Here is a 25687-nt window from a genome sequence, read left to right as displayed (position 1 = left end):
TTCCCTGTGCTGTACAGCAGGTTCTCGTTAGTTATCTGTTTTATACATAGTAGTGTATATGTGTCAGTCCCAATCTCCCAATTCATCCCATCCTCCCCCATTTGGTATCCACACATTTGTTCTCTACATCTCTGTCTCTGTTTCTGTTTTGCAAATAAGTTCATTTGTACCGTTTTTCTAGATTCCAAGGAGCACTTTTTAAAACGTTTGAGTTAGGGAGTTCCCTGGCGGTCCAGTGGTCAGGATTCGGTGCTTTCACTATTGTGGCCCTGGTTCAGTCCTGGTTGCGGAATTAAGATCCCATAAGTTGCATGGTGTGGCAAAAAAAAAAAAAAAAAGAAAAAAGAAAATCTAGGTTAAATTGGAGTTAGAAATAAAGATACAGTTCTTCCCATTTTCCTAACCTGTGAATGGATGTCTGAAGTGTATCATTAAAAAAACCCAAAACTTTTCTTTAAATGCACACTGCTCTCTCCAGAGCAGCTTTCCCTTCAGGAAAATATGGCCCTCGAAGTCCTTGACATCCCGTGAGTGGTTTGACCTGTGAGGATATCGACAGGCCGAGAACCTTGCGGAGTTTCCTGAGTCCTGGAACACACCCAACAGTGCTGTCCCATAAGCTGGTGGACTGCAGTGGGCCAGGACTTGCTCTGCACCTAAAAATATCTCCACATACATTGTTCTTTTTGATGTGGAGCTTTCCCGTGTGTGAAAAGAAACCGTCAGCACAGAGTCCCGCTGCATGTGATGTTGTCAGGCTTGAATCACTTATGACACGAGCCACAATAGTCATTTTTATTTATACCCCTTATTATTGGGATCTTTTTTCAATGTTTTAACAACATTTATCTGCAGTAAATATGTAAGGATCGTCTAAACTACTACATGTGAAGGGAAGTACTTGGAAAATTCTTGGTTTAATTTCTTGTACTTAATATGTTAATAAGTTATGAGCAAAGAAAGATCAGCCTTTTAAAATTAAACTGAGGAAATCCTCGAAAGGAGCTTTATCACATGGACAGAAAAACTTTATTAAAACTTTTACACATTCTGTCTGAGGAACGTCTTCAGAGGTGTTGTATATGCCATTTGCCTTATACTTTGTGATCTTTTGTTGCCTTGTTTCTTTCATAGCCAAAGACCACCACAGTCATTAAAGGATTATTTTTGTTACTGTAGTTTTGGGGGTGAGGATGGAAAAGATAGTTGTCTGTTTTAGGATAAACTGAAGATAAAATTCTTTGATAAATTTAATACATTATAATAAAAACAAGAGTCCAATTTAAAATAATTTATCACACTCTGAAGCTAAAAATTGTTGTGAGACAATACAGGCTTATCCAAAATTAATTAAATTTGTGATGCTCAATAAAATAAGCAAGTGTTCCTTTTTTTTTAATAAAGGTAACATTCACAAGTTTCTTATTTATTTATTTATTTATTTATTGGCTGCATTAGGTCTTTGTTGCTGCGCATGGGCTTTCTCTAGTTGTGGTGAGTGGGGGCTACTCTTTGTTACGGTGCGTGGGCTTCTTATTGCGGTGGCTTCTCTTATTGCAGAGCACGGGCTTCTAGGCGTGTGGGCTCTAGAACGCAGGCTCAGTAGTTGTGGAGCATGGGCTTAGTTGCGCCGCGGCATGTGGGATCTTCCCTGACCAGTGCTCGAACTCGTGTTCCCTGCATTGGCAGGTGGATTCTTAACCACTGTGCCACCAGGAAAGTCCAGCAGGTGTCCTTAAGTGTAAATTTTTCTAGTGACATTGCTCTATTCCCACAATATCCTATTGCAGATGCTGCCATGATTCACTGAAAATGTTACTCATATCAGAGTTCTGTTTCGTGGTTATTTGTTTAAGTACAGGCAAATAAAAGCTCCTACTTTTAATAATTTTATTTGCCTATGCAGAATGCCATGTGCATCAGAGTTTCAAAGCACAATTTGAGTACGGCAAAAGATTCTGACACGTATTTGCTTCTCCTACTACATAGATTACAGACATACAGATATATATGTAGTGGTTTATATTCACATATACATGGATATATACATACATGTGAACTCTTCATTGAAGAATTATACATATTATAAGTATATGTATCAGTGAATTTTCACAAGCTGCATTTATCCATCTAACCTGCATGCCATCAAGAAACAGAACGTTACCAGCGCCCTAGAAACTCCTCTTCATGTTCCTTTCCCAGTGCTGCCTGCCCTTCCCCTCAAGGGTAACCTCTATCCTGACTTCTTAAGGCAGAGGTTGTTTTTCAGTTTTGCCTATTTTTGTTCTTTATATAAATGTAATCATGTCATATATACTCTTGCTCTCACTTTTACATAAGTTCATATTTATGGAATTTAAAAACATAGGCAGGGAGATTGGTTCAAGATGGCAGAGTAGAGGACGTTCTCTCACTCCCTCTTGCCAGAGCACCGGAATCACAACTAACTGCTGAACAATCATCGACAGGAAGACACTGGAACTCACCAAGAAAGATACTCCACAGCAAAGACAAAGGAGAAGCCACAGTGAAATGGTACGAGAGGCACAATCACAATAAAATCAAGTCCCATAGCTGCTGGGTGGGTGACTCACAGACTGGAGAACACTTATACCAGAAGTCCACCCACTGGAGTGAAGGTTCTGAGCCCCACGTCAGGCTTCCCAACCTGGGGGTCCGGCAACGGGAGGAGGAATTTCTAGAGAATCAGACTTTGAAGGTAACTGGGATTTGATTGCAGGACTTCAATAGGACTGGGGGAAACAGAGACTCCACTCTTGGAGGGCACACAAAAAGTAGTATGTGCATTGGGACCCAGGGGAAGGAGCAGTGACCCCATAGGAGACTAAACCAGACTTACCTGCTAGTGTTGGAGGATCTCCTGCAGAGGTGGGGTGTGGCTGTGTCTCATGGTGAGGACAAGGACACGGGCAGCAGAAATTCTGGGAAGTACTCCTCGGCGTGAGCCCTCCTGGAGAAGACTCAAATCAATAAAATTAGAAATGAAAAAGGAGAAGTTACAACAGACACCGCAGAAATACAAAGCATCCCAAGAGACTACTACAAGCAACTCTATACCAATAAAATGGACAACCTGGAAGAAATGGACAAATTCTTAGAAAGGTATAACCTTCCAAGACTGAACCAGCAAGAAATAGAAAATATGAACAGACCAATCACAAGTAATGAAATTGCAACTGTGATTAAGAATCTTCCAACAAACAAAAGTCCAGGACCAGATGGCTTCACAGGTGAATTCTATCAAACATTTAGAGAAGAGTTAACACCATCCTTCTCAAACTCTTCCAAAAAATTGTGAGGAAGGAACACTCCCAAACTCATTCTATGAGGCCACCATCACCCTGATACCAAAACCAGACAAAGACACTACAGAAAAAGAAAATTACAGACCAATATCACTGATGAATATAGATGCAAAAATCCTCAACAAAATACTAGCAGATTCCAACAACACATTAAAAGGATCATACACCGTGATCAAGTGGGATTTATCCCAGGGATGCAAGGATTCTTCAATATACGCAAATCAGTCAGTGTGATACACCATATTAACAAATTGAAGAATGAAAACCATATGATGCAGAAAAAGCTCTGACAAAATTTAACACCCATTTATGATAAAAACTCTCCAGAAAATGGGCATAGAGGGAACCTATCTCAACATAATAAAGGCCATATATGACAAACCCAGAGCAAACATCATTCTCGATGGTGAAAAACTGAAAGCATTTCCTCTAAGATCAGGAAGAAGACAAGGATGTCCACTCTCACCACTATTATTCCACATAGTTTTGGAAGTCCTAGCCATGGCAATCAGAGAAGAAAAAGAAATAAAAGGAATACAAATTGGAAAAGAAGAGGTAAAACTGTCACTGTTTGCAGATGACGTGATACTATACATAGAGAATCCTAAAGATGCTACCAGAAAACTACCAGAGCTAATCAATGAATTCGGTAAAGTTGCAGGATACAAAATTAATGCACAGAAATCTGTTGCATTCCTATACACTAATGATGAAAAATCTGAAAGAGAAATTAGGAAACACTCCCATTTACCACTGCAACAAAAAGAATAAAATACCTCGGAGTAAACCTACCTAGGGAGACAAATGACCTGTATGCAGAAAACTATAAGACACTGACGAAAGAAATTAAAGGTGATACCAACAGATGGAGACATATACTATGTTCTTGGATTGGAAGAATCAATATTGTGAAAATGACAATATTACCCAAAGCAATCTATAGATTCAATGCAGTCCCTACCAAATTACCAATGGCATTTTTTACACAACTAGAACAAAGAATCTTAAAATTTGTATGGAGACACAAAAGACCCTGAATAGCCAAAGCAGTCTTGAGGGAAAAAAACGGAGGTGGAGGAATCAGACTCCCTAACTTCAGACTATACTACAAAGCTACAGTAATGAAGACAATATGGTACTGGCACAAAAACAGATATAAATCAGTGGAACAGTATAGAAAGCCCAGAGATAAACCCACACACCTGTGGTCAACTAATCTATGACAAAGGAGGCAAGGATATACCATGGAGAAAAGACAGTCTCTTGAGTAAGTGGCGCTGGGAAAACTGGATAGCTACATGTAAAAGAATGAAATTAGAACATTCCCTAACACCATACACGAAAATAAACTCAAAATGGATTAAAGACCTAAATGTAAGACCAGACAGTATAAAAGTCTTAGAGGTAAACATAGGAAGAACACTCTGACATAAATCACAGCAAGATCTTTTTCTTTTTCTTTTAATTTTTTTTTTTTTTTTTTTTGCGGTACGCGGGCCTCTCACTGTTGTGGCCTTTCCCGTTGTGGAGCTCCACACGCGCAGGCTTAGCGACCATGGCTCACAGACCCAGCCACTCCACGGCATGTGGGATCTTCCCGGACCGGGGCACAAACCCGTGTCCCCTGCATCGGCAGGCGGACTCTCAACCACTGCGCCACCAGGGAAGCCCAGCAAGATCTTTTTGTTCCACCTTCTAGAGAAATGGAAATAAAAACAAAAATAAACAAATGGGACCTAATGAAACTTAAAAGCTTTTGCAAAGCAAAGGAAACTACAAACAGGATGAAAAGACAACCCTCAGAATGGGAGAAAATATTTGCAAAGGAATCAACGGACAAAGGATTAATCTCCAAAATATATAAACAGCTCATGCAGCTCAAATTAAACAAACAACCCAATTCATAAATGGGCAGAAGACCTAAACAGACATTTTCCCAAAGAAGACACACAGATGGCCAAGAAGCACATGAAAAGCTGTTCAACATCACCGGTTATTAGAGAAATGCAAATCAAAACTACAGTGAGGTATCACCTCACACCAGTTAGAATGGGCAGCATCAGAAAATCTACAAACAACAAATGCTGGAGAGGGTGTGGAGAAAAGGGAACCCTCTTGCACTGTTGGTGGGAATGTAAATTGATACAGCCACTATGGAGAGCAGTATGGAGGTTCCTTAAAAAACTAAAAATAGAATTACCATATGACCCAGCAATCTCACTACTGGGCATATATCCAGGGAAAACCATAATTCCAAAAGACACATGCACCCCAGTGTTCATTGCAGCACTATTTACAATAGCCAGTTCATGGAAGTAACCTAAATGCCCATCAACAGATGAATGGATAAAGATGTGGTACATATATACAATGGAATTACTCAGCCATAAAATGGAACGAAATTGCTTCATTTGTAGAGACGTGGATGGATCTAGAGACTGTCACACAGAGTGAAGTAAGTCAGAAAGAGAAAAACAAATATCGTATATTAACACATACATGTGGAACCTAGAAAAATGGTGCAGATGAACCAGTTTGCAGGGCAGAAATTGAGGCACAGATGTAGAGAACCAACGTATGGACAACAAGTGGGGAAAGTGGCACGGGGTGGTGGTGGTGCTGTGATGAATTGGGAGAGTGGAATTGACATACATACACTAATATGTATAAAATGGATAACTAGTAAGAACCTGCTGTATAAAAAAATAAATAAAATTCAAAAAAAGAAAGCAATGCAAAAAAAGAGAAAAGATGTTCATCCCTGCTAGTCATTAAGGAAATGCAAATTAAAACCACAATGAAACGCCATTACACACCTATGAGAATGGCTAAAATTAAAAAAGCACTCCCACTTGGCAAAGTGCTGATGGGGCTGGAGAGCAAATACACATTGCTGCCGGGAGTGCGAAATGGCGCAGCCACTCTGGAGAACAGTTTGGTAGTTTCTTACCAAGTAAATATCCACTCACCATATGACCCATCAGTCCCTCTCTTGGGTGTTTACAGTAGAAAAGTGAAATTTTCAGCTCACACACTGGAAACGATCCACGTGGCCCTCCAGCGGTGAATGTGGTGTATCCATACCATGGAATAAGTCAGCGATAAAAATGAAAGAACTGCTCTTGATACACCAGTAACTTGGATGAATCTCAAAGGCATTATGCTGAGAAAAAGAAGCCGGTGTCAAAAGATCCATCTATGTGATGTTCTCATAAAGCTTAGGGATAGTGGACGGATCTGGAGTTTTCAGAAGTTAGGGGTGAGAAGAGGTTGTGACAGCAAAAAGAGCACGGAGGGAGGTTTCTGGACTGGGAGAATTGTTTTGTGTTCTGATTGTAGTGGTGGCTGCGTGAATCTAGACCTGTGTTAAAATTCATTGCATCGTATACCAAAAAGTCAATTTTACTGTATGATAATTTTTTTTATAGTAAAAGAAAGCCAATTTTAATGAGTTGGAATTTAGTTGAATATGAAGCCTCATAGAATTTGCCATCTCTGTTTCTGTTGAATATAAAAAAATTTGAGCTGCTGAGTATAAAAAATTTTGAATAAAAATATTTTTGGTGTATTTAAAAAAGCCCAAAAAACCAAAAAAACCCACATAGGCATAGGAAACCCAAGGGTTGCAGATGTACTAGGGTGCTGGCCCATGATGAGGGCTGGGGAGGTGACAGGGTACAGGCAGCAGGGTTGCAGGACAGAGGGGGAAAAAAAGGGAAAGTGAGGACAATGACAAATTGAAGGGCCTTGCATGGGCCGGTGGGAGTGTGCCGTGCAGAGAATAATAGTGAACAAGTTACATCTGAGACCGTTTGTGTGATTCATCCACGTTGGTACGTGGAGTTGTAGATCCATTTATGATCGTTGCTGTATTGTATTCCATCATACAAGTATGTCCCAACTCATCTGTTCTATTTTTGATGGGCTTTTTGGGGCTATTAGTGCTGCTTTGGACTTTCTTCTGCCTGTCTTTTCAAGAATGTCCAGATGCATTTCTGTTAGGCTTATACCTCAGAGTGGAGTTGGTATGTCAGAAGGGGTACATTATGTTCGGTTTTAGTAGCTACTGCCAAATCATGTTTAAAAGTTGTTATACCAACTTATATTAGTATATGAAGATGCCGGTTCTCGTTGCTGCAGGTCCTTGCCAGTACTTGGTATTGTCTATTTTTCATCGTAGCCACTCTGTTGGAGCTTCATGGTATCACAGAACGACTAGTTTGCACTCTTCAGATGATTCATGAAGTTGAGCATTTGGATATCTTGTCTTTTCACATGTCCTCTTTTGTTGTATTTCAAAGCAGACTGCTGCTTTGAATTTGGCAGAGAGAAAATGTTAACTCTTCCCTCTTGAATGTACCTGAAGATAACAAGAAAATTAAACAATATAGAACTGAAATAAGCAAGAACAGTCCAGGAAACAAAGACCACAGTGAGTAAGAGGAGGTGGAAGATGATGGATTTCTCATTGTGTAGCCGGAGTCGCAGATAAACTATAAATAATAGCAGGATACTAGAAGTGTCGTTACGTGTAAACTTTGAAGATAGATACATCTCAGAGAGGGTCACGGTAAAACCAGGTGATATGGTGTGTGTGAGAATGGGCAAAGGCCTACCAGGTAATTCAAGGGGAAAGGGAGCAGTGCAGAAACAGCATGATGTGAGCCTTAGAAAAAGCACTTTATCATGACAGAGAGTGCAGTTCATAATTAAAATCAAATAGGAAGTCAGCTTTCATAAAAGAAAAAAAACCCAACACGATTGTAGGAAATGGCAGGAGACAGAGACCACACACTTGCCACGGGGAACGTTAACTTCTCTGTCTCATTCCGTGAGTGCTCACCGGGACAAAAATAAGTGAGGACATAGCACATTTACATGACATCATGGAAATTTGCTCTAATCAGTACAAACCAGGAGAAAAGATTGCCGACTCATGCAACAAAAGACTACTTTCCTTATTATGAAAAGAGCTTCTATTTAAAAAAAAAAGAAAGATCACAACCTGACAGAAAAATGAACAAAGAATATGAGCATAGTTCATAGAAAAGAGAGTTCGAAATGGCTTCTAAACATGTGAACATGTGCTTACTGTCATTTGCAATACGGTCAGTGCAGATCTGAAGCAATGAGTATATACATGCATGTAGATACAGAGAACGTCATCAAGCTCAGTCTTTTACTGTGTGGACATTATAACCTCAAGGAGATGTCCTTTCCACCCATCAGCTGGGAAGAGATAAAACACTTGATCGCCCAGTGTGTGGGCACAGGTGGGAGACATGAGGTGGCTGCCTGTTGGTGGCGTTGATGTTGCTGAAGTTCTGATGTAGTTTTCCTCTTGGTTTAACACAGGAACTTAATCTGAGTATTATTTAATCCTGAACATTTGTCTTCTAAACAGACACCTTGCAAGGAATAATTTAATTGCAAATGGTTTAGTGTTACTAAAGATGTCTTTTAAAAGGACTTAGGTAGGTCTTTCTTTGCATGTGCCCCAAAATAGTAGTCTGTATGCGTACATTTAGTCAGTGATTGTCTCCCGAGTTGATGATAATGGTCAGAATGTTTCGGCTCTGATTATAGGCGAAAAACCCTAACAGCGGTGTCTGTACAATTAGCCATGTTATAAAGGGGTTACTAATTGTTTTGAAAATTGTCAACCATCTAATAAGCGATGCAGTCATAATAACACCTGCCACCGGTACTTCTTCAGTGGAAAACATTTATTGAGTACCATCTGTGTACAAGATGACCCTCGAGGGGCAGAGGGGCAGGGATGCGTTGTGGTGATGAGTTAACGCAGCTCTTTTCCTTCACTCAGGATGACTTTCCTTTACTAAGGGTTATTAACTAGCTGGCCTCCTTCTCTGTAAACCAGGTAAAAGTGGGATGCCAGCTCCATCACCAGACAGCATCCCTAATGATAACAGTGACTCCTAACAGGTGAATTGCAGCTGCATGAGGATGAACTGTATGTAAACCCCTGTGAGAAACCGCAGCTTGGGGTTTCCCCGTGGGTGATGACTCTTGTTACTGGGTTTGTCCCTGGTGGGTCCTGGAGGTTGTGCCTCTGGTGTTGTTACTAGAGACGCTACCTCCTGTGGGGCCTGGGCTTCTCAGCCAAGGTGGGTACCATGTGCCCGTTTGAATCTGGACCCATCAGGAGGGTCAAAGGCAGTAGCTCCTGGGCTCGGCTGGGACCCTGCCCTTCCTGCCGCAGCTCTGCTTTCTGCCCAGCAGACAGATGCCAAGCATGGCCTACCGTGTCTTGTGAGTCTGAATGTTTAACTGAGCCTAAGATGACCACCTCATGGGTTATATTTGTTTGAATAGAAATTGAAAAGTAAATAATAATAAAAAAAATGTGACAGCCTCTGCGAAGGATACCTTGGCAATTAAAAAAAAATCCTACATATAGATGACTCACACATGCCCTTCTAGGATTTTGCTCTCCTGATACACAGCCACACATACTGTAGGCAACAGGTGTAAGATGGTCACTGTAGCTTCGCTGGTAAAGCAGAAGATGAGAAAAAACTGCACGTCCATTAAAAGGAAAGTACGGACATAAATTGTAACATAGCCACACAATGGAGTATTCTACAGTGGAATTGGAATTGTTAGAAGGAATGCAGTGGACTTACTCGTACTGAATTTTCCCCAAGATAGTCTGTGAAGTGAAAAAGGCAATGTTCAGAATAGTGTTCATGCTGTTGATGTTTAGAAAAACAACACAAACATGCTTGCATATGCCCAGAATAACTGCACATTTACATAGCAAATTGGCCAAGAGAAGTTGCCTGTGGGGTGGGGCGGGAGGGAGACCCCCTTCCTTTTTTTCTTGTGACATTGTCGGGAGCCCCGTGTCCCTGCCTCTCAGGTTATGAGTTACAAATGCAGTTGGAGCCCCCGTGCGCCCCACCTGGTTGTGTTTGCCTCTCCCGTCTCTGCCTGCGTTGTCCCCCCAGGGCAAACCTGAATTTGATGTTTATCATTCTCATGTCAGTCTTTATACCTTCACAGCACGGATAGGGAAATGGACACACAGGTTGTGGTATAGTCATACTGTACGCAGGATGTGATCCAGCGGTGATGATAAAGTTTTCATTTGCACGTGTCAGTGTGGATGGATCTCAGAAGCCTGTGGTTGAGCAAGACTTATGCTTTCTTTTTGAATGTGTACTTTGTATACATTCAAAACAGACGAATCCTTCAGGATCTAGGGATTTAGACTGTGTTTGATTTTGATAAAATGTCAGTATGTTACATGTTTTTCTTTTTCCTTCTCTTTGCTGATTTGTGTTGCAAATGTAGTTTTACCAGGGTGCCGTGGTTTTGAATATTATGAGAAATGAAACCCATGGGTTAAAGATTTAGTGATGATTGACACTTTTTGGGGGGCTGTGGGACAATACTTCTTACCTCTGTTTGATAGTTTATTTGGCAATTCTGATAATTTACAATATCACGGCTGGGTCCTTCCTCTAGATTACTGGTGTTCACTAATTGCTGCTGTCTTTTTTGGTTTACGTTGTAGATTGCCCTCTTGGACTCTCCCACAGCCTTAAGCATGGAGGAGAAACTTCAGCAGAATGAAGCCAGAGTAAGTGATACCTTGACTGGTTACGTTTTTGAGAAAAATCATAGCTTTCAGTATTTTAAGTGCATACTTTTTAGTACTTGCTGTTTGAGGCTCATTTTGTTTCTATATGACACTTAACACTCCGCCCGCCCTCACCCCATTTTTAAAGAAGCACAGCAGTTGACTACCTGTGCATTTCATGTTCTCTGTGACTTAATAAATGGGATTTTTCTGGCACACGATGGTTAACAGCAACTGAGATTCACATGTGGGCTGTCCCACACGGCAGTGAGGCAGCCCCGGCCTTCGGGAGAGGGAGGCTGTGTTCACAGTGGTGGTCCCCATAGCCTTACCACGACAGGCGTGGAGCTTTTTGTCATCCTTTTACTTTCCAGAGGGAAGTGCAGCACTTGGGGAATCACTGAATACTCCGAGTAGATGCTTAGTTGATCTTAAGCGAGGTGGGATTTGAGGCGGGGGGTGGGGGGTGGGTGTTCTGGACCGAAGCCACTGTTTGTGTGCTGGTGCTTTCTGAAAACTAGTTTCATGGCTGATCTACTTCTATACTATTTTTTGTTTAAAAAAAAAATAACCCTCTGTAAAAGGAGAAACAGCATTAATAACATTTTTGGAGTGGATTTTGTTTACTGTGCTGAATGGTTAAAACAGATTGAGAAAGAAAATTGGATTCTGTTGGTAAAGCTCTTTCAAGAATACACAATATTGAAGATATAAATTGCGTTGTAGTTAGGAACTTGTTGACACTTCCCTGGATAATTATGCTGATTAATTTGCTGATAATAGCATTAGTGAAAACATTAGTTTCTTAATCCCTATTTTTCTCTTGACATTTTGTATTTTAGTACTTCAGATTCTCATTTTGAGGGCTTTGAAATGTCTGTATAGTCTTAAATTGTTTCTTACTAATGGTTTTCAGAAATACCTAGCAAGTTAATAGAAACCAATAAACATTTTAATTTGAATGCATTATACCTGCTGGGACAGAAATGACTGCCCCTCTTGTTCATAACATTTTCTAAATTTTCATCTAGTCTTTGCCGACCTTTTAAAATTGTTTGCCATCTGCTTGGCTATAAATCTTATCAACTGGTCACGTTGTTAGAGGTGGTATCAGACTTTGCAGTTTTAAATTAATTTTATAAATGAAGATTATTTGGTTTAAGTTCAGTAGTGAAAGAAACCCAAGGCATACTTAACGATTTGTTGAAAGCTAGATTATTTGATTGAATTGGAAAAGGATTAATTGGCTTGCGTTTCTTCAGGGAGAATTTATCTGTTGAAATGCCGAAGCGTTTATTGTTAAATGCTTTGTGTTTCTCAGATAAAGTGCCAAAGAGTATCTGTCAACTGATTATTATAAATTAGTAAATTCATCACCCCAGTATGTTCCCCTTCTGTAGGGAGAGAAGGCGTAAGAATATTCCCTCTCTGAAAGCTTTTCCAAAACAAAAAGCCCGGTGACTTTTCTTGCTTAGAGGCTGTGGGGCTGGCATCACTCAAGTGATAAAAGGAAGGCCTCCTTGCCTAACCAGTACAAACGAGCAAAAATCAGAGTTAGAGAGGCTCAGTTCTGTTTCTTTTGTTTGTTCCAAGAACATGATAGGTTTGACATTAGTAACCAGTTAAGATATTTTATTGAAAACAGTGGTAACGTAGAACTCCTGTAGTTGTTTGAGGTAAATTGAGGGGTAAAATGAATGCCCATTGAATGAATTCAGGTGGGTGAGAGGTGTTCTGGTTTTGCTCTGGGTAAACCATCACTCCAGTTCCTCTATTTCTTGTCAGTAACGAACGTGGTCTTTCGTGGAGGTTGCTGACCCACGCCCTTTCCATTTATATTACTTAATGGCCTGTGGGGAGTATCTTCCTCTTAGCAGTGAGAGTATAATCCAGTGTATTCTGTGCCTTCACTTTGACCTGGTTAAATCGGGTAACTTACTGGTGGGAAGACCAGTCAGTTGAACTGGGATGGTATATGCTGTTGGATGGGTAGGAGGCAGGAATGATGAAGGACAGGAGGGAAAAGGCCTTGGGAGGGTGTGTCCCCCTCTATGCCCCTCAGAGGTCACTTTCTTTTAGCCCTAAGTGTATTCATTTTACAGAATTTTCCATTTTTTTCCTACCTCTCAATCAGGTATCACTTTACTTCTTAATGAATCACTCACTAGGTCATTTAAAAAGTTGTATGGAACTAGCAGAATATTTTCATTAACTTTGAGAAGCAATTTCCAACTGTGCTGTGTTCAACAATGGGGCATATTTTCTCCCCTAAGTTACCACAGACTGGAAAGAAGCTGATTTTTATCAAAAAGTTTTTGCTTTTACTAAGAGTCAATTAAAGAGCCGCCTTTTTTTTTTTTTAAAGATAGACTGAGATTTATAAACCCTATTAATTAGCTACAAAAGCAGATTATCTCCTAAAAGAAAACTGCAGTTTCCAAGGTGATTTAATCATCACATCTAATTGGAAAGTAAAGTAAATCACTATTTCTTAGGACCTAAAGTATAATCAGGAAAAATTAACCCATGTAATGGGGCGTTGTCATCTTTGAACTTGTAATTTTGGTTAACATCCAAGGAAGCAGCTTTTATTGAAGTACACCTGGAAAAAGACTGCTGTAAAACTCTAGGCAACTTGACACATTTTTTTCTATTCTTTCCTTTGCCATGATGTAGGTTGTAGGGTAAGATCAGCTTGTTTGATTTATATTTGGTGATGGTTCTTTGAGGCATTGCTACCAAATTATAAAAAAGTATTGTACATTCTTCCATAATCTATAAGAGTTTGGAAACTTTCTAGAAGAAAATCCAAGTAATTTTTTTTGTGGAGCAATCGCATATGTATGTTTTTTCTTTTAGGTTCAAGAATTGACCAAGGAATGGACAAATAAGTGGAATGAAACCCAAAATATTTTGAAAGTAAGGACTATGAAAAAGTGTCATGATCTTACTGTGCTGGCTTAAGTAGGTAAAACTTCTTTTCTTTCTCCCTCAAAAATGGCGACTGTGTGCTTTGCTTTAAGGTAAGATCAGTGGAATTGATTAGTGACTTTCGGGAGGTTGGGACTCTGGTTTGATTTTGAAGAGATGGGAAAGCGAGCTATTAGTCATTAAAAGCTGTGTGTTTAGGGGTAATGCTGATACTTAAGGTATTTGCTCTCACTTGTGGAGTTTTTCCGTTTTTGAGTCAGCACATATTAAATTCCATTTAATATTCAAGGGCACCCACTTTGCCTTTCTGCTTTTGTTAAACCCAATATAAAAGCAATATGTTAAATAAGAAAAATACTTCTCATGGCAGTATTGTGGAATATGTGTGCATAGCATGGCTAGACTTCAGAAATTTCTCAACTAGTAATTTCCTATTGGAATTTTTTTCTGTATGTCTCAAAGGCTAGTCAGTGATGGTCTGCATTCTTGGCAAGATTCATGGTGAAAAGATGTCAGTAATGGCCTCCGAGTTTCATACTCTGTGCTTCAAAATACACGTTTCTTTGTGGTCCCACTTTTTGCTGAGGTGGTAGGAAACTCGTGTCATCCGTGGAGGGTCAGCCACGTTAGGTTTGAGGTTCAGACTGGAATTTTATGCTTTGATAGCGTCTGTCTGTCCTTACACATGAGAGAAGACGATTCAGAGGTGATTGGTGAATCCTGGGTTTGCTTTTGAGGTCTGTTGAGGTAAAACTTTCCCAGAGGATGGAATCTCCCTTGAATATGGGTGAGGCTGGATAGATGAGGTTTAGCTATGTGTCTTGGCAGAAGCCTGACTTGGACGCCGTTCACGTGAAGAGGGGGCACCTGGTGACCGTTTCACGGGGGAAACTTTTGAAGACCTGGAGTAGCCATTGAGTTACTCTCTCTCAGAGTGGGGTCAGCATTATATTATGTAAAGTTTCCTTGTACCATTTAGGCAAGCTGGCCTGCTCTGGGGGCTGAAAAGCTTACTTCTCATGAGTGGGGTTGAGCTGCAGTCCTCGGTGGCCATGGGTCATGATTGGTCCTGGAGATATTCTTTCCAGTTGCAGAAAGCCCTGCAGTAAGTGAGGCTTCTGCGTCCAGACTTTTCTTTCCTCCTGATGATGATGATAATGTTGTGTTATTTTGAGGTACTTTCTCAGCGTTTGTTTTTTTGAGAGGTTTTCGTGCAGGAAACTGAGCAAAGACTTCAGTTGCATTTCTGAAGAGTCAGGTGGGGAATAAGCACCAGCAAAGATGTGACTGTTTTCATCGTTTCTGTTGCATCAACTTGGAGAAGTAGTGCTGCAGCCCCAGACTTACGTAGCCCAGCCGTTGGACCGTTCAAGGCACCACGTATACTTTCCTCAGCAAATTTGCCAGAAAGGGAGGACTGAAATCTGCTGCACGTAAGGAAAGGAGAAATCTAGTAGCTAGCTGTTTGAAAAGCCATTAGTATACATAGTGCCTTTTAGCACAGAAGGCAATGCCGCAGTGAATGCAGATTGCAGCCCATCTGCCTGGTCTCGCCTCGTCACCGTGGTAGGGGTTTTACAACAGCCTTGCAGAGCTATCCACACTGAGTCACCATGGTGAACCCCTGAACTTTTGCTCATAATGTTATTCCGGGCCTGGAAACGAAATCCTCCTTCAATTCCAATTCTGTTTTTCATAAATCTTACTATTTTTATTTTTTATAACGTCTGAGATGAGAATAGAGAGGTGTTATGTGCTAGGTGTTAAAGGTTATGGGAAAGGCTAATGATATTTCAGATTTTTCCCTTCGTTTGAGCTGGCAAGCCCTTTGTAGATTTCTCTGCTGGGGTCTGTGTTTTAAATCTGGACTTGTTTTCTGCTCACATTTGGTATTTTAAGAGCTGTCTTCATCTCCTATTGGAAGACAGTGCCTGAGGCCTGAGGGGAAGAAGAGAGCTACTCAAATGTTTTTGAAAACATTCTTTGGAAATCGATGGGGAAAGGGATTGTTTTTCGATGAGTTTGTATCTGTGTGGTTTGTGTGATTCCCGTATTTTTGCTGTCTGACTTCTCCTTCATCAGCTCTTGTTCCAGTAATGCTGCATAGAACCCACTCCAACCTGGTGGCTTCAGACAACATTTATTTTCCCTCGCTCACATGCACGTTGGCTGGGGGTCGGCTGGGCTGGTCTGGCTGGGCTTGGATCCCGGCTATGGGCAGCTTCCAGGTCTGTCTCTCCTTCTGTTGGACTGGGTGGTTGTCCAGAACATGACTTATGGTCACGGCCCAGGTAGAAGCAGGTGGGCCTGGTCTTGCAAGCACATTTCAAGCTTCTGCTTGTATCATGGCCAAAGCAAGTCACTTGGCTGAATAGAAAGTCATAGGGGAAGAAGTGTATTTCCCCCGTGAAAGGGCCGCGGCAAGGGTGTAAGCGTATAATCCTGCTTTGAGATCAGTGGTTTAATCGACACAGGCCCCTGTTAAAATACAGATCTTTAAATTCTGGGAACTTGCTCCTCTACTGCGTTTGCCCATGTTGTAGAGACAGGCTCAGTGAAGCAGTAAATTCCCAGGATTATCTTCATCATCAGGGCTTGGTCGTTTACTCTGCAACTATATCATCCCTTCCAAGCCCCAAATCCTGAACATCCAAGGAGAGACCTCTGGGGGGAAGACTGAGAGTGAGACCGTCCAGGGGACAGAAGGGAGATACAGGGATACTTCAGTGCCTGTTGGCGCAGTGAGAGCCTGCCTTGTTGCTTTTTCTTGCCCGAGCTGTTAGAGGCTCAGAAACGAAGGAGTGACTTTGTTCCCTTGTTTGTGATCTGGTCTGTGGCTTTCCTTGCTGGGGATGAGTGAAGGCCTAGGCGTGTTGAGTGGGATGGAGAAGGGGTGAAAGGCGCTCGGACAAGAGGTGCCGTCTGGGGGCTTCCCTGGTGGCGCAGTGGTTGGGAGTCCGCCTGCCGATGCAGGGGACACAGGTTCGTGCCCTGGTCCGGGAAGATCCCACATACCGCGGAGCGGCTGGGCCCGTGAGCCATGGCCGCTGAGCCTGCACGTCCGGAGCCTGTGCTCCACAACAGGAGAGGCCACAACAGTGAGAGGCCCGCGTACCACAAAAAAAAAAAAAAAGAGGTGCCGGCTGTTTGCAGCTGGGCTGGTGGCGCCGTGGTGATAACGCGCGTGCCTCGGGCTTTGATCTGCCAGCTCTGTCTCAGGCTTCAGGTCTCTTTCTGAGTCACTGGTGGGTTGTGACACTTACCCACAGTGTCACACATCCTTGTCCCCAGCTTGGAAGTCGGGCGGATGGCAACCTGTTTGTTATACCCAGGTCACAAGAGGTGATAAATTGCTCGGGGTTACGATATAAGTAGCTAATGATAGTGGAAAGTGTGTTCATCTTGAGGAGACCTCTCTTAGGCAGGTAGGTAATGTGGGCTCTATTATCGTCTACAGCCTGCGCTGTGTATGCACTCTCTTGCCCCTTAATCTACCTTCCTCATTTTCATTAATCTCCATTTCTATAAATTAAAGTTCAGACTCCCTTGCCTGGCCCCTAGGGGCACTGAGCTTCTTGGCTCTGCATGTCCCATCACAGCTCTGTCCACCCCACGCTCCCAGGCCCCCGCCCCTCCCGGCCAGGTGTCTCACTGGTCCCTGTGCACACTGGGTGTTGGATTTCTGGGGGTCTCTTGGCCTTTGCCTATGTTGCTCCATCATTTGAGATGCTCCCCTCTCTACGATTCCACCATGAAGCTCTCTCTGGTCACTCTTCTCTCCCACTTACCGGATAGAATGATTTTGTTTTCCTCTGGCTTTTGTAAAGGCATTTCGTTCTGCCTTTGTCACAGCATTCATCATAATCGGAATTTGGTGGTCTTAGTTTCTGCCTCTAAACAGGAGCAGAATCTGGGCAGGGACTGTCTCTTGATCATTCTGTGAACCAGCTCCTAGAACTCCACTTCTCACAGAGCAGGCATATGGTGAAAACTTACTGGATTAAAGTAGTAACAAGAAAAAAACCCAAAACCTTTATATTAGTTTGCTAGTGCTGTCAAAACAAAACATCACAGACTGGGTGGCTTAAACAGCAGACATTTATTTGCTCACAGTCCTGGAGGCTAGAAGTCAAAGATCAAGGTGTCGGTAGGGTTGCTTTGTCCTGAAGCCTCCCTCTCTCCTTGGCTAGTGGATGCTGCCTGCTCTCTGGGCCCTCATGTGGCCTTTTCTCTGTGTGCCTGTAGCCCTGGTCGCCCTCTGTGTCCTAATCTCCTCTTCTTATAAGGACATTGGTCAGATTGGATTAGGGCTCAGCCTAATGGCTTCTTTTTAACATAATTACGTCTTTAAAGGCTGTATCTCCAAATGTAGTCACATCCTGAGATACTGGGGCTTAGGGCTTCAACATATGAACTTTAGGGGGACACGTTTCAGCCCATAACAACCTTGAACCGCGCAAACCTGATGAGACGGTGGGAAAAGTAACACGGGGTGTTGTGCAGGCAGTGGTCTTGCCCTGGTGGTGCTCCTGCCTGTACATTCCGTCCTGTTTGTCTCACTCCTGTTTGAAAGGCTCGTATATGACTGTGTATTTTTCATTCTTGGAAGGAATGTGGCTGCATTCCTTTTGATTATAGTCCAGTCTTTCATTTGGGCCAGTTAGACCTTTGCTGCTCAGTGTGTGGTTCCGGCACCAGCAGCGTCAGCATCACCTGTGAGCTGGTTAGAATTGCAAGTTCTCAGGCCCCACTGCAGACTTCCTAAGTCAGAATCTGTATTTTAATAAGATGCCCAGGTGATGGGTCTGCACCTTATGGTTTGAGTGCTGGACCTGAAAAGCTGAGGAAGGAAAGGTGGGGCCGTCTTGGGCTCCTTTGCCCTCATTTCCGTTTTTCCCCTTCTTCTCTGCCCTGTCTGGTGGAGGGAGAGCTGACGGGGTGGACTGCCCTTTCCTGAGTGGGACTCACTGTGTGAGGGTTGGAGGGAGAAACCAGACCTTGTCTGCACCGTTTTCCTGCAGAATCCACACGGCCCATCCCTGGCGTGGTGCTGCCTGGTGATGCAGCCCTGGCTTCCAGAAACACCTTCTCCCCTGTCCCTCCTACCCAGGGGTGATGCTGGTTTCCTTATCAGTTTGTGGGTGGCCTCACCATCCCTGCTGGCTTCCCAGCTCTTCCTTTAGCCGAGTAACCAGTTCCCTGTCTTAAAGCCCCCGGGATGTAAATGCCTGGTATTTCTGTCTGATACCGGAGTCTGCACCCCATCTCCTGCCTGGCACTGCCAGCTGCTCAGAACCTGTGTTAACGGTACTCTTCTTTTTGGTCTGTCTTTCTAGTGTCTTAGACTGCTACCCCAATGTGTTTTTCATCTTGCTGAATTTGTCTTAAGCTGTGATAACTTTGGGGTCTTGGAACTTAATGTTGTGATAAATCGGCTTCTACTAGGCCTGGGGTCCGTGCATTCCCGAAGCCTTTGTGTCGGCTCTCCTTTCCCACGGCTTCAATGTGGCGCTGACTGCTTAGTGTTTGAAGTGGTTTATAAAGTGGCTACTTAATACCCCTTAATGTCCCTTTTGGCCTGACTTTTTATAGGTCCCGTATGTCTTATTGCTGATGAATTGTTTCAAGTCATGAGGAGTCCCCCGATTCTTTGTCCTCTCACTCTCACTTTCTCTCACCCCACCCCACCCTGTATGCACCTTTTTCGTTTGTCCACTCTGGACATGTTTTGGTTTCTCTGTTCTAGCGTTTTCTAAATGATTAAAATGAAACCCTCAGAGATCTGTTACCTGACTTCCAAATAACTCCTTGAACTCTGCACTGCAGGATAAATCACAGTGCGTGTGGACCTCAGGGGGCAGCTCTCTGGCGTCTGACAGGTGGTGCAGCAGAAGGGACCGCCGCTCTGTACAGGGTCTGTCTAGAGCCTGGCTGCCGTGTGGTGCTCGGAGCCCCGAGACCGCGCTCTGCTGAATCCCCCAGCATTGGTTATTCTGCTCAGTTTTTAATGAATAGGGTCTCTTCCTTACTGAAAACACATCCTTTGATTACTCTAGTGCTTGACTTGCTTTTGTGTTTTCATGGCTCTGCACGGGGTATCCGACTGTGGTTTGGCATGGGGCGGGGGGCTGGGGTGAGGAAGCAGGCTGCCCGCAGGCAGAGGCTGTCACTGGAGAGGCTGGTCCTGGAAAAGTGAGCGATTTCTGCAAGTAGAATTAAAGTGTTGTTGTTTTTTTTTCCCGGACATTAATTATATGGGTTGTTTTTCTTACGGTAAACAATACTGAGTTGAACGTGGAGGATGGCGCGTATTTGAATCTACGTGATGATGGGATCCTAATGCAAGTGATTTCCTCTTAAATTGTGCTAGTGTTTTACCGTCCCTTCTCTGGGGAGCAGAAGAGGCAGGATACTACAGGCCCCTGGCAGGAGTGGGTCACACATTGATGGAAGAAATTTTTTTTACTTTTTCAGAATGTTTTGACTAATAAGAAATAGAGTAAAATGAAATTGGAATCCTTTACTGGCGTCAGGTTTTCTGAGCTCGAATTTCATGGAGAGGCAAACTTGAAACCAACTTATTTCTGTTTTATGGTAGAATCAATCAGCTGAACTTTTGTCTCTGGAAGATTATGGCATCCTATAAAACAAGTTTTTCCTGCTGTCTGCAGTTTTCCATTTTGTGGAGGAGACGTGTGTTGGGGAGTGTGTGATGGATTTGGAAGCAGCACTGATACCTGGGGCGGCTGCTCAGCCGGTCAGGTCTGTGGGCCTCTGGGCTCCTGCTGCCCAGGGCACTGGGTACTCTGGTTTCTCGGTAACTTACAGACAAAGTGATGGAGAGGTGACACTTTTTGTGGCCTGTGTCTCCTTTAGAATCAGTTAATCTTAACCTCTTCTTGGTACAAGAAGTGAACCTGCGGGTAGCTCGAGGATAGAATTCTATTTATGGACATTGATTTGCTCAGATTTTGGATGAAGGAGGAGACGTCTCCTCCTTAGTGACCCAGCCATGGGGCACCTTCCTTATTAGCAACCATTTGGGCATTTGATGGTTCAAAATTCTGACCTAATAAGACAGTCACGCATACTGTTTCTAGCTTTATGAGAAATTTTTTGTCTCCCTGCTTTCTTTAATGCTCGGACTAATGTGAATGACTCCGTGTCTGTTTGAACAGAAGTCACCGTCAGTACCCCCATGTGCAAAGCCCTTTGTCTGTCTGTCGTGCATTCACACATACTGTCTCGTTGGCTGGTTCTTGATCTGAAGCACGAGGAAGAAGATGTTATCGCACTTGATATAGTACGCGGTTGTTAATTTGTTGACCTCTCATTAAAGTTAGACTGTGGCTGTTGATTTCCATCAGACTGTGTGTTCTCCTCTTTGTCAAGTTCTGCTCTTGCAGCTGTTTTTTAAGATGAAAGGAGAAATAATAACGTTCATTGTTCTCTGAAACTGGGGTTTGATAATTAATAGGGGAGATGACTGTCGGCACTACGGCACTGGAGGTCGATGGAGAACGTGGCCGGGTCAGAGGCTAAGCGAGCTGTTCCCAGAACCAGCTCTGATGCTGTGAATAGCGCCAAGCCTACCTTATTTTCCATGGCAGTTTTCGTCTTGAACGAGCTGCTCATAAATAAAGGTATTGCAAGTATAGGTTGGTTCTTACTTTTGAATAGCGTTTCTGGAGCAGTAAGGCTCAGAAATAAGTCAAATGTGCCCCGTTAAATGTTGGAACCGTGATAAATTATTTTGAATTCATATGGGATATTCCTTCTGATCTTTTGCAGTGAGGTGTATATGCTGACAGGCTCTTACTGCATATTTATTGCCACGGCCGGGGAGGAGAAGATTGCCTGGTCATATGGAAGTGTGCTTTCTGTGCACCTGAACTCACTGCGGGTGCTAGACTGTAGGAACTTGGTTTCGTTGTCAAGAAAGCTTAAAAAGCGACCATTTCATGGTACAATCAGTTTATTGTTCATGTCCCCCAGGAACATACTTAACTCACCTTGGAGCAGTCCTGAGAGTCGTGAGTTCGGAGAGGAGTGGGTGGAGGTAGAGAGAGCTGGGAGCGAGGCGCTCGTCCTTTGCCCGCCTGGTCTGATGACTTGTGTCTGTGTGTATTCTGACAGACACAACATGCACAGTATGTCTGCATATTCGGTCCCTTTCTGTGTCTCAGAACCTCACTGTAAGATGCAGATGGTAATGGTACCTGTCCTATAAGGTGAGAACAGTGTCCGTAGTCAGTGTTGTAAGCATTATAGTAATGTTAGCCCGTTTTTCCTTTTTCTTTCTTATTGAGATATTAGTGACACCTAACATTATATTAGTTTCAGGTGTACAGCATAACGGTTCACTATTTGTATATTTTGTGACGTGATCACCACAATAAGTCTGGTTAACATTCTTTAGCATAATTACATTTTTTTTCTTGTGATGAGAACTTTTAAGATCTACTGTCGTAGCAACGTTCAAATAATGCAGTAAGTATTATTAACTATAGTCACCATACTGTACAGTGCATCCTCAGGACTTCATTTTGTAACTGGAAGTCTGTACCTTTTGACCACATTCACCCATTTCATTTCATACACTGTCCCCTCTGGCAACCACCAAACCACCAATCTGTTCTCTGTATCTGTGAGCTCAGGTGTTTTTAGATTTAACATACAATTGACCATTTTTCTTACTTGTTTCATTTTCTCCAAATCTATCCTCTTACATGTGAAACTGGCTTGACAGTAATATATGTCTTCTCAATTGGTCAGAAAAGCCAGAACTTGTGTATATGCAAACTTTTAAAAGTATAGTTTTATGCAGCTACAACAGGGCATTACTCATAAGACATTTTATCATGTGGTATTTTATGTTTGTTAATTTTGAATAACAGAAAACCCAATTCCAAACTGGCTTAAATGGTAGAAGAGGAGTGGGCAGGCGGTAGGGTAGAAATTAGGCACGGTTTGACCAGGGCACTGGCTCTGGTTCTCTGGGACTGTTCTTCGTTTTGCCTTTTTGGTGTAATGACTTCATCTTCAGGCTCTCAGAATGGCCAAGTGAGAGCAGCAATTATAGCTTTATATTTACCCATCACACCATCTAAATTCAGAGTCTGGGTTTCAGAGTCTCCAGCAAAGTTCTGAGCTTTGCACTGATTGGTTGATGCATTTGTGAACCAATCCCTGGGGCCTGGTGCTGACTGGCTTAGGCCTGGGTTATCTCCAGTAATCTCTTTGATAAGAGAATCGATTATGCTGATTGCTTGAGACAACCACCTTTGAGCTGGACTGAGGTCAGGCCCATTCACTGCAGCTGCTGTGCACCGTGGGGTGGGCTGGGGGCAGGCGAATCTTGGTGACACCATCCGCGTTTTCTGCTGGACGTAGAACCTGGTCACTTACTGTAATGTGGAATATATTAAAGGCAAACAGAAGATGCAACTTAGTTGAAGTGTTCTTTTATTTCTTACGAGAAAATATTTTCAAACACTTCCTTTATGACTCCGAAGTCCTGTATTCAGGTGGAAGACTATGTGAAAGGGCCCCTGAGTATCTGTACCATGGTGGGAACATTCCATACAGGAGAAATCGCTCTTCTCTGGTGTTAGAATTGAAGGATGGCCCACAATGAATTCCATGTATTTAAACACATCTCTCTTCCCTTTTCCAGGTTGATTATGTGATTTAAAATGAGCTCTGAACGAGCGTCTGTTCTCTTCTTCAGCTTTTCGTATGTGGTTTTGAATTTGGCTTAATTTCCCGTTGACCCCTTTAGCTTGATGCTTCCCAGCCCAGTCTGCCTAGCAACAGTTGCTATGAGTGGCGAGTTGGCACTGCCCTCCATTTGTAGCACAACAGCAGGTTTTAGGAGATTACTGTTCCTTAGCATCCGGGTTGATTTTGCCTTTGCGTCATTGAAGGATGACCATCGTTTCTCTTAACTCCAGGCAGTAGAACTCCAAGTCTCTTAGCAAAAGTGGTGGTTTTAAGAAGTATGTATCTGTAAGACAGGACCATTAGCAATGGGCAGCAACTGAAAAGCAAATATGGAGCTAGGTTGCATGTGAATATTTATTATCAGGATATTCTGATACTTGCAAGGGGGGGGATGGTTATAGATTTCTACTGTCTTACGTAATACTTTGTAGCGCCAGCTTTACCAGATAAAAACAGCCTTCCTGAGCAAGTCATCTGTGTGTAAGAGGAGTGGTTTCCAAACAGCTGTGATTTCTCCTTGAAAGAATCTAACAACATAGATATCACCAAAGATGCTCATTTTCTTCTAGATCCAGTCTACTCTATATTAATGAATTATATTTAAGCCTTTCTTGTCCTTGCTATTAAAGTAAAAATTACACTGGCATTTCCAGCAGATTGGGGGACTGAAATGAAGCAACAGAACTTGCTATGATCTTTCAGTTGCTAAGTCCAGTTTCTCATCCAAAGCAACCTAAATACCAGTTATTCTGCACGTCATGCAAGTTGATTTTCCATACGGAAGTGGTTTCCACTCAGAATACCTTGCGGGCCTTTTTAAAAGACCATCTTCTGGGCTCTGCAGTGTCGTGGAAGGAGAGATGTTGGGGATGGTACCCCCAAATCTCTATTTTTAAACAAGTGCCCTGAGCCTCACAGGAGTTGCGACCCACAGGCCTAGGCGTGTGGAAGATTATCCCCTGAAGCACATCTCGACATGTGTATCGCATGGGTGAGGGCTCCCAGGAAAAAATGGCACGTGTAAGTTCTTGCAAGGTTTTGTAGTCCCCGAATTGCACACTCATGCAGGCATATGGAGACGTTGGGGGATGCTATTTGAACAGAAATTTCAGCTGAATAGATTATTTGTTGTTAAATAGGGTGGTTTGTTCACAGGACCTTTTAAAAAGCTATTTGCGTTTATTTTTTTAAATTGAGGCTCAGCATACACAAAGTGTGCACATTTGAAGTGTGCAACTTGGTGAACTTGTAAAAGAGCACATGTCTGAAGTGTCCAGCTCATGAGTTGTCATCTGTGTGTGCACCCCTGTAACCCACACCCAGGTTGAGATACGGAATATTTCCTACTCCCCAGAGGTTCCCTCTTGTCCCTCCCTAGTCAGTTACTTCCTGTCCTCCTCTCCCAGAGATGTTCTGACAACGGTTATGTAGATGAGTTTTGCCTTCCTGAGTTCCTGCAGTATGTCCTGTGTTCGTTTTTGGCTTCTTCTGTGCAGCCTGTTGTCTTTAAGATTCATCCTTGCCGTGTTTAGTAGTAGTTTCTTCTTTATTATGTGACTGTACCACGTTCTTTTTATCCATTCTCCTGCTGGTTAGCTCCATTTGGGTTCGTATCTCCAATCTTTTGGTTATTATGAATAGCGCTTCTAGGAACATACTGGAACGTGTTTTGTTGGGTGTGTGCATTCACTGGGCCCCCTGCCCCAGTGGATCAGGTCTGGACTCAGCAGGAGCACCTTTCTCCCCGCCCACCCCCCTCCTGCCCCCAGTCCACAAACAGCAGATGTTTGCCTTTAGTCTGTGTGGGTACCTCATGTAATGTTTGTTTTCTCTGTTGTCATCTGGATCTAGTCTAACTGGGTAGGTAACACAAATTCTGATTTCTGTAGATTTTTAGAATGACAATTTTGAAGGTCTTCAGTGAGCTGAATACATTCTTTGTGGGTTTTTTTCCCTGCAAGTCCTCTTTTCTCACAGCTAGGTATTTAATGATTTGTTTTCTGTAAATCTATTGTAGTATGTCTGGTTTTCCTTTGCCAGACTCTGAGGTAGAGACATGTTTAAATTGTTTTTGGACCCCCTCAAACTGCCTTGCATTTAA

The 25687-nt window shown here is 42.8% G+C and overlaps 1 protein-coding gene across 4 annotated transcripts in view; it reads left to right on the top strand.

The window, feature by feature from the left end:
• Positions 1 to 25687, top strand: part of KIF16B (kinesin family member 16B) — a 276855-nt gene that overhangs the window by 51379 nt on the left and 199789 nt on the right. For all 4 annotated transcript variants that reach the window (XM_033429440.2, XM_049699212.1, XM_012533190.3 and 1 more), the window contains exons 11-12: positions 10867 to 10932; positions 13792 to 13851. In XM_033429440.2, the coding sequence (XP_033285331.1) occupies positions 10867 to 10932; positions 13792 to 13851 (126 nt within the window). The remainder of the gene's footprint in view (positions 1 to 10866; positions 10933 to 13791; positions 13852 to 25687) is intronic.

The sequence above is a fragment of the Orcinus orca genome, chromosome 16 (assembly GCF_937001465.1).
Source record: "Orcinus orca chromosome 16, mOrcOrc1.1, whole genome shotgun sequence".
NCBI classification, from domain to species: Eukaryota; Metazoa; Chordata; class Mammalia; order Artiodactyla; family Delphinidae; genus Orcinus; species Orcinus orca.
Note: the sequence above shows the minus strand (reverse complement) of the source record. Positions and strands in the feature narration are given on the sequence as shown.